Here is a 14,516-nt window from a genome sequence, read left to right as displayed (position 1 = left end):
CTGGACATGAAGAACTTCATACCTAGAAGGACTTGTAGCCCGACTATATGAAAACAGGGAGAAGAATAAAATAGGTTTCACATTTAATAGTACTTTCAATGTTTTGTTTTTACTTTTGTTCTCTAGGAGCATCTAGAGACAGCTTCAGCCTCTACCTAGAATCTTTTACATAACTTTTCATTCATCCTCTACTCCTTCATCTTCCTTTCTTCTTTCTCCCACCTTGTCCTGCACTGGTGTGGTGGAGGGGTGGCATGAGCACAACATCAGTACAATGTTCCACTGTCACTGGTGATGGCTCATGTGTTCCTGAGGGCCATGTTGGAAAGGTTGGATCCATGCAAAACCCCTTATTAAAGAGTGGCCCTGACTGCAAGCATTGATGGTGCTGGTAGAGCCAGCCCCAGCCATGAATCATTTTCATGATAGTCAAGGCAGGAATTATCGTTGGTTCAGAATATCCCCACCCTTATTCCCTGGAATGGAAAGCTGGAGGCCACTTAAAGGGAAGTCTCTTCTACAAACAGGCAGGGCAGAAGTGAATGCAACGAGGTAGTGCAGAGATCAGCTTCAGGAGGGCATGATCTCCTAGAAGTTGTGGTTTATTCATTGCCAGGGAGCCTGGCAAGTTGTTTGACTCAGGGCCTTCATCTTCACCATCTCCTGCTCAGTCTCTCTCACACCTGTGTTCACCTTGTGGATTTATGGAAGGATTGTGTACAGTGTCTTAGAAATTTCTCACACTTGTGGAAGGACTTGTGTCAGACTTCCTCCCCTTTGGAAAATGTGCTTTGCCTATTTCAAGAATGTCCCTTCCATTTCCTATTCCCAGGGCTGCACAATATGCTTTATCTCTTCTTTTGGACATAAATGTGAAGAAAGATACTCCGCCCTTGAAAAAATTTTCATCCCTGGCCAAATCATTTTTTCCCATTTCCTCAGATAGTTTGGGAAACTGGCACTCATGTTGCTACTCTCTGGCTTTGTACTGATCTCCCAGAGCAGGTAGCCACTCTTGGCTGTTTGTCAGAGTAGAGTTGGAGCAAGGAGCCATGTGACATATTGGTATGCAGATCATGTGACAATGGAATGAGGAACAAAGAGCAGGAGGCTCAGCCTTCAGGCAAACGACCAATATAGGAATGAGAGCTGCTAGTATTTCCTGTTTATTTATCTTTTTAATGCTAATTATCTGTTTCTTGTTCTCAAATTTAGAAGTTGTTGACTTAGCTCAATTTTAGAGCCCCAGAAACTATCCTCCAAATATATGCCTCCGATATAACTTGGGGGTTCATTAGATTAATTAATTAATAGTGGTTAATAAATGCTTTGAAATCTTTTTATTAAAAGGGCCACCTAAGTACAAAGTGTTATTATAATCAGGTCTAATGAGGTCAGTGATTTAAAGAGAGGGTTTTGAACCATATATAAAGCTCCTCCAACGATCAGTGGTACAAGATGCAGGTAAGAAGAGGCAGGTGAATCTATAGGCTGCTGTTTAGAACCTCCCCCACAGGGTAGCTCAGTCAGTTAAGTGTCTGCCTTCAGCTCAGGTCATGATCCCAGGGTCCTGGGATCAAGTCCTGCATCAGGCTCCCTGCTCCATGGGAGCCTGCTTCTCCCTCTGCTTCTCTCTCCTTCTCTCTCTCCCTCTGTCTCTCATGAATAAATAAATAAAATATTTAAAAAAAAAAGAATTTTAGAACCTCCCCCACAGCGGCAGAGCCACACTGAAGTTTGCTTGGATTGAAGCCAGGTAATCATAGATCTACCAACTAATGGATTCTCAAATTGTTTAACTTGTCTTTTAGGACAAAGGCCACTGCTTTGTTAAAGGCTGGCGTGCAGGGTAGTGCTGAAGACGGGGGACTTTCCTAAACCGAGAGGAGAGATTGGCTCTGCAAGTTCACAAACCAGGTTCGTGCTCACCTTCCTGTATCTTGTAGAACACTTAAGCTGTCTTTTGAATGAAACCAAAAATAGAATGTAGGGAGCACAGCAAACCTCTTCTGAGTCATGATCTCTAATGCTCCTCTCAGTGGCTTCTTTTGGTTTTCTAAGGAGACTACAGTCGAAGAATGGGAACAAAATTATGATACGAGCAAACTTGGAGACAGGATGGGAGTGTGTATGTTGGCCTAACATATTTAAGATATTTATAGGCTCATGTCAATATGAAATTGGATTAAAATGAGTTGGGAGATTATACTTAGGAAAGAGTGATCCAATGAACCATAGTACTGAGCCTATGAGAATAATATCTTGGAACTGGCAAAAAAGTATACTGGAAATTATTCTAAACTTTCTTTTAATTAAAACAAATTTCCTTCAGGAAACTTTCAAGTTTTAAAATTAACCAGTTTCTCTTTGAAATCATAATAGGTGCTGTAGGATAAGATTCACAACCATGCTATCCTCTATCCTGTTTTGGGGACTTATTGCCCTCATTGGTAAGTCATCGACTGACATTTAGCATCTTCTGCAGGATGTCCACAAAAACATGTAGCATAGTCATGAATCAGAAAAAGCAATGATTACATGTAATGGAGGGGTGGGTTCTCCTTCTAATCAGCCTGGCCATCAATCAACTGCTTACATCTATAATTAACAGTGTATTCTGCTTGCCAAGCAGGTGAAGGCACTGTCAGTGGGAATTTATGGAACAGTGCCTTGGGAGGCAAGACATATGAAGATAAAATTATTAATACCAGGCAGTAAATAAGAGTTAAATGAATATAGACAGAAAAAGACATTAGTCTGGGAAGAGTTCAGGATAAGGAGTTCACATCTAGTCAGGATGTTGAGACCAGAAAGGCTTTCTGGGAGGATGTTATACTTGAAGAATGTTTGGTATTATTTGATAGGAGAGGAAAAGAGTCTGCTGGATGGGTAGAATGCCTTTAGAGGCAGAAATGCATGAAAAGTGTTGGGAGTACAGTAAACAGATCAGTGAGACCAGAACAGAAGTGAGGATTTCTGAGGGGAAGGATAGAAACGTAGGCTGGTGAGATGGTTAGGGACTTTGAATAAGAAAAGATTGAAAATTTGGCTTAGGAAAAATGAAAAGCAACTGTAAACAATGTTCAAGTTGCCTTTATGAATAGGGTGAAGATTGAGAAGAAAGTATTTCTGAAATGTTTAATTCTAAATTTGAAAAAGTGAAGCTACAGGAAAGTGATAATTTCCGATTATTTATGTGGTCAAAGGCAGGGGAACATAGTTTTAAATTTTTATTCCTTCTTTAATTTCCAGGTGGGTGCAGAGTTATATAGCCAGTGGACTAATTATGAGCTACCCTACTAGCTATGTTTAATTGAGAGGTGACTATAATTAAGAAGGGCCTGTGTGTTTATGATGTCAACACAAGTAAAGTCCATGGTCATATTCTAATCCCCTTAAAGCAAACTTAGGTATGCATGAGTCTGCTGGAAGTCTTGGTTAAAGTGCAGATTCTCTGACCTTATACCTAAAGACTCTGATTCAACAGACCTAGTATGAGGAGCCCAGAAATAGGTATATTTAATAGGCATCCAGATCACTTTGATACCTGTGAGCATAGCAAAGGCTGGCTCTCCAGTAAAAAGAAATTGAAACTTTTGACATATGGACACTTGATCCAGATAACTTAGATTATTCCTTTACTTATCATCCATCCATCCATCCATCCATCCATCCATCCATCCATCCAACCATCCATCCATTATCCATTCACAAATATTTTTTGAATGTCCACTTTGTGCCAGGCATTGTTCTAAGTCTGAGGAGGAGATAGCAAAGGGAAAAAAAATGTTCTAGTGAGAGGAATAGGAAAAAAAGAGAGGAAGAAATAAAAGGAAGGAAGGAAGACATGTCAGGTGGTGATAGGTGATATAAATAAAATATAAGGTAATGGGTGATAAGGAATGAGGCATGAGTGTGTTGCTGTTTTAATGTAAGTAGAAAAAAAGACTCTTTAATAAGTTAATTAAAAATTGTTGTAGAATGTTTCAAACACATAAAATGGGGGAGGGAATAGGGTAATTAACTCCTGTGTACCGTTATCAAGCATCTATGGTTTTCAACACTTTGCTATTCTTATTTTATCTATCCCTCATGTCTGCATTTTTTGGGAGGAGGGGAGGTTAGAATATTGTAAAGCAACCCAAAAGATCAAAACATTTTACCTATAAACGTTTTAGAATGTGTCTAAAATGTATAAGGGCCAGCTCTGGCACAAGAAGATGTTCCTGGCTTACCTTAAACATTTCCTGCCCCAGACCAGGAATGAGACCTTTTTCTGAAGAGCACTGGTTCCTCTGAGTAATAGTATTTAGAGACCACAATATGAGTATCAGGGGTACTCCATTGCTATGGGCTGTTATTCCTTCCAGGTCTTTTCAGTGGAGAGAACTTAGAAAGTATATATTGTTAAAAAAAAAAAAAAAGAAAAATACTTATGCATTCATATTGATATTTCACATTATTTTTGAATACAAAGGATTTCTAAAAATCCTGACTCTTAATAACATTAACATGATACTCATTTATATATAATAGTTTCAAAATAACTATGGCACTATTACCAACCAACAGTGATCCTGTGCAAATAGTTTAAGATTTTCTTATGATTCTTTATGTTCATAGGATGTATTCCACTAGTGGTATATGCTTACATTGACTTGTTTTTAAGTAACTAGAAATAATTCTCTTCTATGTATTAATTAAGTTTTCAATTTGATATAAAGTTAATTTGTCTTTCACTTTTTAGGATTTTTTTAAATTATAAAAACATGTACATGGCTCCAAAATAAAAACTATAAAAAAGGTACATTTAGAGAAGTCTAGCCTCTATCCCTGTCACCTCTTCTTACCTTGCCCCATAACTAACAATTTTTATTAGTTTTTGGTTCATCCTTGTATTGTTTCTTTTGAATATATAAAGAAATCTCTCACACACACAAACACACACAATCATATTTTCTCCCTTTTTCAAACAAAGAATACAATTCCATAACTACTATTCTGTACCTGGAGATAATGTTATAGAATCATATAGAGTTCCTCCTTTTTGCAGCTGCATAGTAATCTGTTGTGTGGAAGTGGCTTAGCTTGCTCAGTCCCTATGTGAATGACACTTGGATTGTTCCCAGATCTTTGCTGAAACAACAGCCTATTGCAAAATCTCCTTCCACAGCAATGTATAAGACTGCCTATTCCCCCACAGTCTCACTGTCAGAATACGTTGTCAAACTTTTGGATTCTTGCCAATTAAATAGGTAGAAAGTAGCGTCTCAGTGATGTTTTAATATGGCATTCTCTTTTGAATGTGGTTGAGCACCTTTTTATACATTTAAGGATTTTTTTCTTTTTTTGTTTATGAACTGTTTATTCATATCTTTTGCTGATAGGGTGGTGTTTGAACAGAGTTCTGAAGGCAGTGAGGCAGCAAATCATGTAGATACCTGGAGAAATAGCATTCTGTGCAAAAGGATCTGTAAATATAAAAGCCTTGAGCTAGGAACCTGCCTGAGATGTTGAAGGATAAGCAAGGAGAAGAATGTGACTGGAGAAGAGTGAGGACAGAGAAGAAGTCAGAAAGTGAGCAGAGGCCAGATCAGGTAGGGCTTGAAGGCCACAACAATGATTGGAAAGCCACTGGAAGGTTGATCCCATGATCCCATGCATGTTTCCACAAACCAGTCTGGCTGCTGGGGGATAGATTGCAAGGGTGGAGGAAGGAGGTCAGCTAGGCTGTTACAATAATCAAGATGAGCAATGGTGGTAGTTTGGACCCTGGTGGTAGCAGAGGTGGTGAAAAGTGGTCAGATTCTGGGTATATGTTGTCAGTCTGCCCCCTCACTCCCAGCTTCTATGCTTCTATCTTACATATGATCTGTGTCCTGGAAATCCATCCATTCACTCATGTATATTTCCTACACATATTGTAGGCACAAGATTCTATGCTGAGGGCCATGGAGAGTGCCAATGCCATGCTCTTTGCATCACATGGAAATCCATACTGCTTAGGGAAACTTAATGGCTTTGCTGGTTTCTACTGGTTTTGTTATCTAAATAGGCTTTCTAAGTATTATGAATTTACTTGATAGTTTCATTGTCTGACTTTCTGATGCATTTACAATACCTTTTTTTTTTTTGCGTGTTTGTAGTTGGGAAAGAGTAGATTGTGCCTGTATTTTTATTTGTTTTGATGAGTTTTGCTTTTTAAAAAAGTTAGTCTTTAGAGTTGCTTTGTTTTCCTTTTAAAATATATATTTATGAGGAATAGTTCCATTGGTTATGTGCCTAATTCTAAGAGAGTCTCTTTATACTATCAAGTTCATCAGAACTAGACCTATAGTGAATGGGGAAAATCCATCTCTCTATTAAAAAATACCATTTACAACACTAAGTGAAACAACATAGTTTTTAACATCAAGTGTTTTAACAAATATAATTTCTTATGACAAGTATTTGTAGTCTTAAGGTATAAGTCAACAGTCCTAGGAAGTATTAGAGCAAACTTTTCAACTTACACCAAAACTCTTTATCTCCTTTAGTAATAGACTTGGACAGTAAGTCACTTCATAATGACAAAATAAAAAATAAGAATAGGATTTAACTTAAGTTTTTATGGTAAGTTGAATTTTATTTCCAATTTTACTAATTATACTTAGAAATTCAACCTCACAGAAACATGATATAAAATGGATATTTTAAGTTAATGGTACCCTTCTTTTTTATCTTAAGTGGTATTGGTACCCTTCTTTCTTATTTTCTTTCTTTTTTTTTTTAAAGATTTTATTTATTTATTTGACAGAGAGAGTGGAAGAGCACAAGCAGGGGGAGAAGCAGAAGGAAAGGAAGAAGCAGGCCCCTTTCCGAGCAGGGAGCCTGATGCGGAACTCGATCCCAGGACCCTGGGATCATGACCTGAGCCGAAGGCAGATGCTTAACCATCTGAGCCACCCAGGCGCCCTTTCTTTCTTATTTTCTTAAACGAAGGCAATTTGTTAATCCAGATGTTTACATCCCCAGAAGTATTTGTGTCAGAAGTTTAAAATTTCTCTCAAAGTTCCTGCTTAAAACTCTATTGGCAATTTTAATTCTGATCAAGATTGCAGGAAGTGTTTTTGAGACCTATAAAAATTGATTTTCATAATACTTTGTACAATGTTTAGAATTAAGTACTTCATTAAGAAATTCTCGGGGGCACCTGGCTGGCTCAGTCAGGAGAGCATGTGACTCTTGATCTCCAGGTCATGAGTTTAAGTCCCACGTTGGGTGTGGAGACTACTTAAAAAAGTTTTTTTTTTTAAGGTTGGAGTAAAATGGGATGGGGGAATCTTCTGTTTCGTTTTGTCTGATGAGCTATCCAAAGGGTCTTAGGAGGGAGTTGGGAAAGAGTAAGTCTATGGCTTCACCTTTGGTTTAGTAATGCTCATTATAGCAACTCGAGCTCGCAGGCTTCATGAGAATTGTAATTCTCTCCCCCAGGCACTTCTAGGGGCTCGTACCCTTTCACTCACTCAATGAACCCTCACCTGCATCCCCGCCTGTACCATGGCTGCTACGGTGACATCATGACCATGGAGACCTCTGGTGCCGCCTGTGATATAACCAGGTTGATGAACTGCGGTAAGTGAAAAGCAAAGCAAACATTTGGCTTTCCCCCTTTCATCATTTTCATATTATTTTTTAGGAAGTAGCTTAATTTTGAAAAGGTATAATTGCTGTTATAGCAATAAGATCAAAGTTAAAAATTAGGAGAAAGCAGAATCCTGACCAGCTTAACAAATGACTTCTTTTAATTTCCCCCTATTCTTTCCAAACCTTATCCAAATGTGTTTATTTCTACATAATTAAATGATGGTTTACATAAAATATTAAATTCTGCCTTTGTTTTTTGTTTGTTGTTGTATTTACTTCATGTTACAGCATGAGCATTTTAAGCGAGCCTCTTGCTCTTTGTACATCCTCTCTTTTGTAATCCTGTTCCAAAGTCTTCTTCATGTTATCCCAGCATTAGAATGTCAGCGCTGGAAGCAACTACAAGGTCAATCTAATCCTACCTCCCCAATTTATAGATCTGAAAACTGAGGCTCAGCAAGAAGAGACTTCTCATGGGCCTGGAGCTAGGTAGTAGCAGAACCAGACTCAAATTTAGGTTGGCTGACTTCTAGTCCAAGAGTCTTCCCAAGGCACCAATGTGGCAGGTAACAGAAGAACAAGAAAGAGAGTAGAAGTGGTACTGCCTGGGGTTGTGGACCTTTCTGGGTTTATGCAATTAGAGATTAAAAACAATGTCCTAGAATAGTTGTCCCAAGCTTTGGGCTGTGGTTGGGGGCTATGACTGACTTATTAAACTTTGGAAAAGGGTTCTCTTCTGGAGTAAACAGTTTTGTTTTCTATTGACTTAGGGATCCGTGGTTCTGAAATGTTTGCTGAGATGGATTTGAGGGCCTTAAAAACTTACCAGACTCTGATCAAAGAAGTTGGGCTGAGGTATTGTGTGGACCCTGCTCTCATCGCAGCCATCATCTCGAGAGAAAGCCATGGTGGAGCTGTCCTGCAAGATGGCTGGGACCACAGGGGACTGAAATTTGGCTTGATGCAGGTACTTGGCAAGAAACTTTCAGTCAGCCCCACTTCATCCTTCCTTATGGAAGCTCAACCCAAACTAGATGTCCATTTGTAGTACTTCCAGGCTTCAGAACACCGTGGAATTTCAGCATAATTTGTACTTCTGTATTTCTGTTAACACACCTCTGGTATTTCTTTCCAGATTTATCAGTTTTTGGGTATCTTCAGAAAAAGTATTTTATGAGTTTTATAACTACAATTTGCAATTAATAATATGCAATGCACTTAAATTGAGAAAATCTTGTAAAGGGCACTATTAGAAGTGTCCATTTGGGGCCCATAAAGTAGTGAATTTTATCCATGTAGATCAAAACACTATAATTAAGCTCTACTTGAATCAAATGGTTCTTTAGGCAAATTGGAGGAAGGGGATCCAAATTATCTGAATGTTTGCATCCAGTCATTATTTTAAATTGTCTGTAGAGACCCAAGCTTCAGACTGTCCCAATTAGAAACAATTTTTATTTTTGACTGCAAATGTCTAGTCATTGAATGCTAATTATTTGTTTTGAAACAACTTTTTCATAAATTTATTTACATTTGAGAGTTTAACAAAAACTATGCCACTTCCACATCTCCCAAATCATACTTTGTTTCTCTGACTCTCTTTTTTCTTCTTTTTTTTTTTAAGGTTTTATTTATTTATTTACAGAGAGAGACACAGCGAGAGAGGGAACACAAGCAGGGGGAGTGAGAGAGGGAGAAGCAGGCTTCCCGCTGAGCAGGGAGCCCGATGCGGGGCTCCCTCCCAGGACCCTGGGATCATGACCTGAGCCGAAGGCAGACGCTTAATGACTGAGCCACCTAGGCGCCCCTCCGACTCTCTTTTCTGTGAGAGAAAGTAGAATTAATTCTGTGGAGATAAAGTAAGGGGGCCAAGACCAGTGGCTGTACACTTGAGCACAAGGAAGAGAAATTGGGAAGAATAGAAAAATGTGTTGCTTCATTCAGATGCTGACATTATTATCTGATTTTTGTAGCTTAATAAAAAAATTCATCACCCTGTTGGTGACTGGGACAGCAAAGAACACCTTTTGCAGGCTGTTGGGATTCTAACAGACAAAATGAAGGCAATCCAGAAAAAATTCCCCACGTGGAGTGTGGCTCAACACCTCAAAGGTAGGCCATGTTTGTGGAGCTTTGTTTAAAAGATCAGCGAGTGAGACCCCTGAAGGCCAGATGTGCCCCAGGCCTCCCTGGGAGTGTTCCCATGGGGTCAGCAATGGGTCTGGAAGGAGCTGCCAAAAGGATGCACTAGGACTCTCTGAACCACTGAGTTACTTTGAGTGGTCTTGCTCCCCAACTTCCATTTCCCCTTCTGCCAAATGTTGGTGTTCTTATTATATCTCTCATTAGTTACTGAGCCACTGAGCGATGCCTTGAGAATTAATGCAAGAGTTTAAAAGAATGTTTGCCTTCCTCTGGTAGAATTTTCCCGATGCAAGAAACTTAATGACTTTCTTTGTTTGAACAAATATTTACTCTGAACGTTCTCAGCAACATCTGGGCTTTAGGTACCATATCCAAGTGGAGATCTCTGGTTGGCTGATCACAGACCTCCTCAAGTTCAGCATCTTCCAGACACGAATTAAGTCACTAGCCTCCCACCATAAACTTACTCTTTCTTCTGTTTTTCTGTCTCTTCTCTTTTTTTTTGTCTCTGTGAAAGGCACCATATGTCTAGTCATTCCAGCCAGAAAACCAGATTGTTTTCTTAGGTTCTCTGGTTCCTTCTGTTTTCACATCCAACCACATCAAGGCCTATTAAGTCTACCTCTTATAGACCCATGGTGTGCATAATACCTTTCTCCTCCCACACTTTAACATCCTTAATTTAGAATAAACAATTTCTGTTTCTCTATTTCAAGGTCCCTGAAGTCAGGGATCATGACCAGGGGTCTTTTTCTCTATATATCAGAGCAAAGCACAGTCATGTTAAACACATAAATAACTATTGAAGATTAAAATTTTGGGGTAAAATACACATACACACTTGCATACACACACATATCCCTACAAAGAAATGATTATGTCTTGTGTACCATTGCATACCCTGCACTCAGTGTGGCACCCATCTGCCTGGCACATAGTAGGTGCATAAAAACATTTATTGAATGACTGAATGAGGGACTGAATAAATGAGTAAATTCTTTTTTAAATGAGTAAGTTATTTAATGACTGGGAGAATGCTATAAACATTATCCGACTGAAGATTTGCTGGGGATCAAGTTTTGCCAGGCCTGGACTACATAAGAGGCAAATATAGCTTTTGCAGCAAGAAAAATAAAAGTCTCTTAAAAGGAGAGAGAAGGAAAAAAATCTGGAATTTTCCCAGAGATTCTTGGGGTGGTTGAGCCTTTCAGGAGGGGAGGAAGGGGGAAGGAGAATCTGGGACTGTCTGCTTTGAAAAATTTGCCTGGAGGCTTACATCCTGGGAATGCTCATATCTTATTTCTTTTTTTATTTTTTTAAGATTTTATTTATTTATTTGACAGAGAAAGACACAGCAAAAAAGGGAATACAGGCAGGGGGAGTGGGAGAGGGAGAAGCAGGCTTCCTATGGAGCAGGGAGCCCGATGCAGGCTCCATCCCAGGACCCTGGGATCATGACCTAAGCCAAAGGCAGATGCTTAATGACTGAGCCACCCAGGTGCCCCGCTCATATCTTATTTCTGCTGAAAGTTAATATTTCAGTCTGAACCTCTGTTTCATTTCAGGTGGTCTCTCGGCCTTTAAGTCAGGAATCGATGCCATTGTCACCCCAACGGACATAGACAAAGACTTGGTCAATGATCTTCTCGCCCGAGCTAAATTCTATAGAAGACATGGCTTCTAGGCAAAGCTCTGTGGGTGGGCCATGTTGGCAGGTGTTCAGATGGCCCCTCTTTGAGAGTTTGATATGGATGTGTTGTACCCAACACAAAGCAATGGTTGCAATTATGACAGAAAATTCAGTTTCTTAATGCAAATAAGCATCCAAAAAAAGAAAAGAAAGAAAAAGAAAAGGAAACCCACCAGTTCATAATATGATTCCCATAAAATGTTCACAGACATATATGCACAATTATTTTGTAGTACATGTGAATATCATGGTAAGTGACATCTATATATATTTCAGTGAGGCCCTATTTCATTCCATGATTTCAATGCCTGCTGACCCCTGTTTTACCAGAATTGTTAACAAGAGAGCCTGGCCTGAGCCTTTGTCCTTTTCCAAGTATTTGTCCAAGCCACTAGGGCTTTGATTGTGAGATATCCTTAACTCATAAGCCAGTCAACCTGTGGGATGATGGAGAAACTAGGGATGGAATTCTAGCTTCACAAGTAACTGAGAGTTGACTGTGGTGAAGCTGATCTTCTGAAAGTGCTATATGCCATGTCCCTGGCTCACACCAACCTTCTGTGTCTTCTTCCTCTTGTTTGCTGAAGATCCAAGGACTGGCTTCTTCTATTTTCAGGAATTTCTGCCACACACTTGTTCAAGAAGTCCACTCCCCACAAAACGTGACTGAAGATAAGCATATAGGACCTGAATGAGTTATGGTTCTTTAACTGCAAGCAAAAGTAACCAATTCTGGAAAATTTAAGGAATAAAAGGCAGTTATAATAGAAGGCTATCAAAAGACTCATAGAAACAACAAGGTCAAGGACATGAAGAGAAACCAAGCGACTCTGTGCAGGAGGAACCAATTGACCATACTTGATAGCATCCTCACTGCATGAATGTATTAGCTCTCTCCTTGCATAAATGTACTCCAGAGACTTTTTCTTCCATCCTTTCATCATTCTGATTCACTCTGATAGTTTCAGGAGAGAGACTCTGATGAGCTTATCTTGGGTCATATACATACCTACGCCTTGGCTACTCTCCTCTTTGGTCTTGTCCAGACTACCCACAATGGAAAAGAGTTCTCTAGAATGAAAAACCTGGTGCTGTTTGTGGCTTTACTACCATCCTCAGGAGAGGACACAAATAATAATGTTGGAGCATAAAACCCTCAAAGTCCCTACTGACATGGCTCCTGCTTGGCTTTTAGCTTTTGGGGGAAATATTTGATAAAAGTTTCCCCATTACTTTTCTTTCTGAGAAGGAATCAAAATTAAACCCACCTACCTCTGAGTGCCCCCGGAGAAAGCCGGGTAAACCTTCTCTGCCCAACATCTTAACCTAGCCTGAAGATTTGACTCAGGCAGAACTGGGACCCTGTGTTTCACTGGGCAGAGTCAATGGTCAGCTAGTATGGTAGCCCTGCAGAATACAGTCCAGCATCTCTTATAATTGGTTGAGGACCATACTGTACCAGTTGTTAAATATTTTGACATCCACCCTGCTTGTGGGCAATCCAGAATGTTCACTTTACTTAAGAATGGTTTCTTCTGGGCTTTCCCCCACAAGCATGTACTCCACCTAATTGCCAGCCCCTTCAATGTCACTACTAAAGCAATAAAGCACATCTAGGTGAGATAATTTCCAAGTAACTTGAAAAACAAGAAATAGTATGCTGACTTAGACTCTGAATTGATTCCCCCAGTATTCTCTTTATGACTTGGATACCAAGAGATGTTCTATAGGAGAGTCCATATTTAAGATGTCTTAGTTTGATTCCCACAGAAACAGACCCTGAGACAAGGAGTCAGGTCCAGGTAGCTTATTTGAGATGTGCAGGGACTTGGTGATACGGGGAAGGGAAGAAAGCCAGCAAAATGTGTGTCATCAAACCGGCTACTGTGGTGGGGGCACTGAGCTCAATCATCCAAGCAAACATCAAGAAATGGTACAAAACACACAGTTCAGAATTATTCTACCCAGGGGATAAGGAGCTGGGGTATTTATACATCTACTTTTAAGAGCCATTGATTGAGGGATCTCTCTTTTGGGGGCTAGGGGAGGGCGTGTCACTTCTGTGCACCTCTGCTCTATCATGCAAATAGGCAGCACACTTTTCTGCAGTTCCAAGGAAAAGAGATTGTAAGCACAGAAATGCAGATACTGGCAGTTGGAAATCACCTGAGAATCCTGGATCTGCTTCACAGAGGTTAGATATAGCTGGAGGCTGGGGATACCTTCCACCACTACTTGCTTTCCTCTGTGACCTAACAACATAGTAAGAACAATATGGAAATAAACACAAGCTTCATGATGCCTCATGATTTCCATGCCAAGCTTTTCCATAATCTATTAGAATTACTAATTAAATATGATAGAACTGCCTCCTTCTATTTTTCCAGTTGATACTGAGAACAATATTCAAGATGTTAGACTCAAATGTGGCTCCATTAAATATTCTTCCAGTCATCCTCAGTTTTCTTTATATTTTTTTTGCCTGTGTCCTCTTCAGGGATAATGAATGGCTCTATGTTTGCATCCTAGTGTGTACAATGTCACTTCTTTTTGTTGTCTAAAAACTAAGCTTTCTCTGGAAAATGAAGAAAGACTATCTTATAAATAGTTCTGAAAGCAACAACAACAAAAAAGTTATCATCCTTTCCTCTCTTGGCAATCAACCTCACAGGATTTTAAGCATCAGTGCTGAGAACATTATTAGAGGTCACAGATATGGAAGCACTTCCTTCCCTTACTTACTCTGCATTATGCTAAAGGAACATATATGACTAATGGTCCTAATAAGACCAACCTTGGGTATTGTGGAGACTGAAGGAAAAAGTATTTGAGAAATTACTAAGCAACCATTGGTGGTGTTGTGGTGGCAGCATCCCCAGAATGAGAGGCTTTGCAAGTGTGAGGGGGTAGGGGTCAATGAGGACATAGGATTCCTGGGAAAGAGGGAGCTCTGAAAGTTAAAAGACTCTAAAGGTAAAGTGACTGCAATTCTCTTCCTTGCCAGCCCCATTGGGTGTAGCCTGTGAGGCAGCCGTTAGTTTGTCTGCCTGGTGAG

The 14,516-nt window shown here is 39.7% G+C and overlaps 1 protein-coding gene across 1 annotated transcript; it reads left to right on the top strand.

Moving 5' to 3' along the window:
• The first annotated feature begins 1,400 nt into the window (after positions 1-1,400).
• Positions 1,401-11,455, top strand: LYG2 (lysozyme g2). The gene is made up of 7 exons (XM_027624102.1): positions 1,401-1,464; positions 1,812-1,917; positions 2,383-2,450; positions 7,474-7,614; positions 8,397-8,593; positions 9,600-9,738; positions 11,337-11,455. Exons 3-7 carry the CDS (start codon positions 2,408-2,410, stop codon positions 11,453-11,455), a joined length of 639 nt encoding a protein of 212 aa, XP_027479903.1. The 5' UTR covers positions 1,401-1,464; positions 1,812-1,917; positions 2,383-2,407.
• Positions 11,456-14,516: the final 3,061 nt, after the last annotated feature.

This window comes from Zalophus californianus, chromosome 8 (assembly GCF_009762305.2).
Source record: "Zalophus californianus isolate mZalCal1 chromosome 8, mZalCal1.pri.v2, whole genome shotgun sequence".
In the NCBI taxonomy this organism is placed as follows: Eukaryota; Metazoa; Chordata; class Mammalia; order Carnivora; family Otariidae; genus Zalophus; species Zalophus californianus.
The sequence above is the reverse complement of the archived record's forward strand: the minus strand, read 5'-3'. Positions and strand labels throughout refer to the sequence as shown.

What these genes read in the sequence shown, in the direction of transcription:
- LYG2 (XM_027624102.1), top strand. Translation starts at nt 2,408, where the DNA reads ATGCTATCCTCTATCCTGTTTTGGGGACTTATTGCCCTCATTG. An exon ending in TGAAATTTGGCTTGATGCAG is followed by an intron (nt 8,594 to 9,599) that starts GTACTTGGCAAG and finishes TGATTTTTGTAG; the next exon opens with CTTAATAAAAAAATTCATCA. An exon ending in TGTGGCTCAACACCTCAAAG is followed by an intron (nt 9,739 to 11,336) that starts GTAGGCCATGTT and finishes GTTTCATTTCAG; the next exon opens with GTGGTCTCTCGGCCTTTAAG.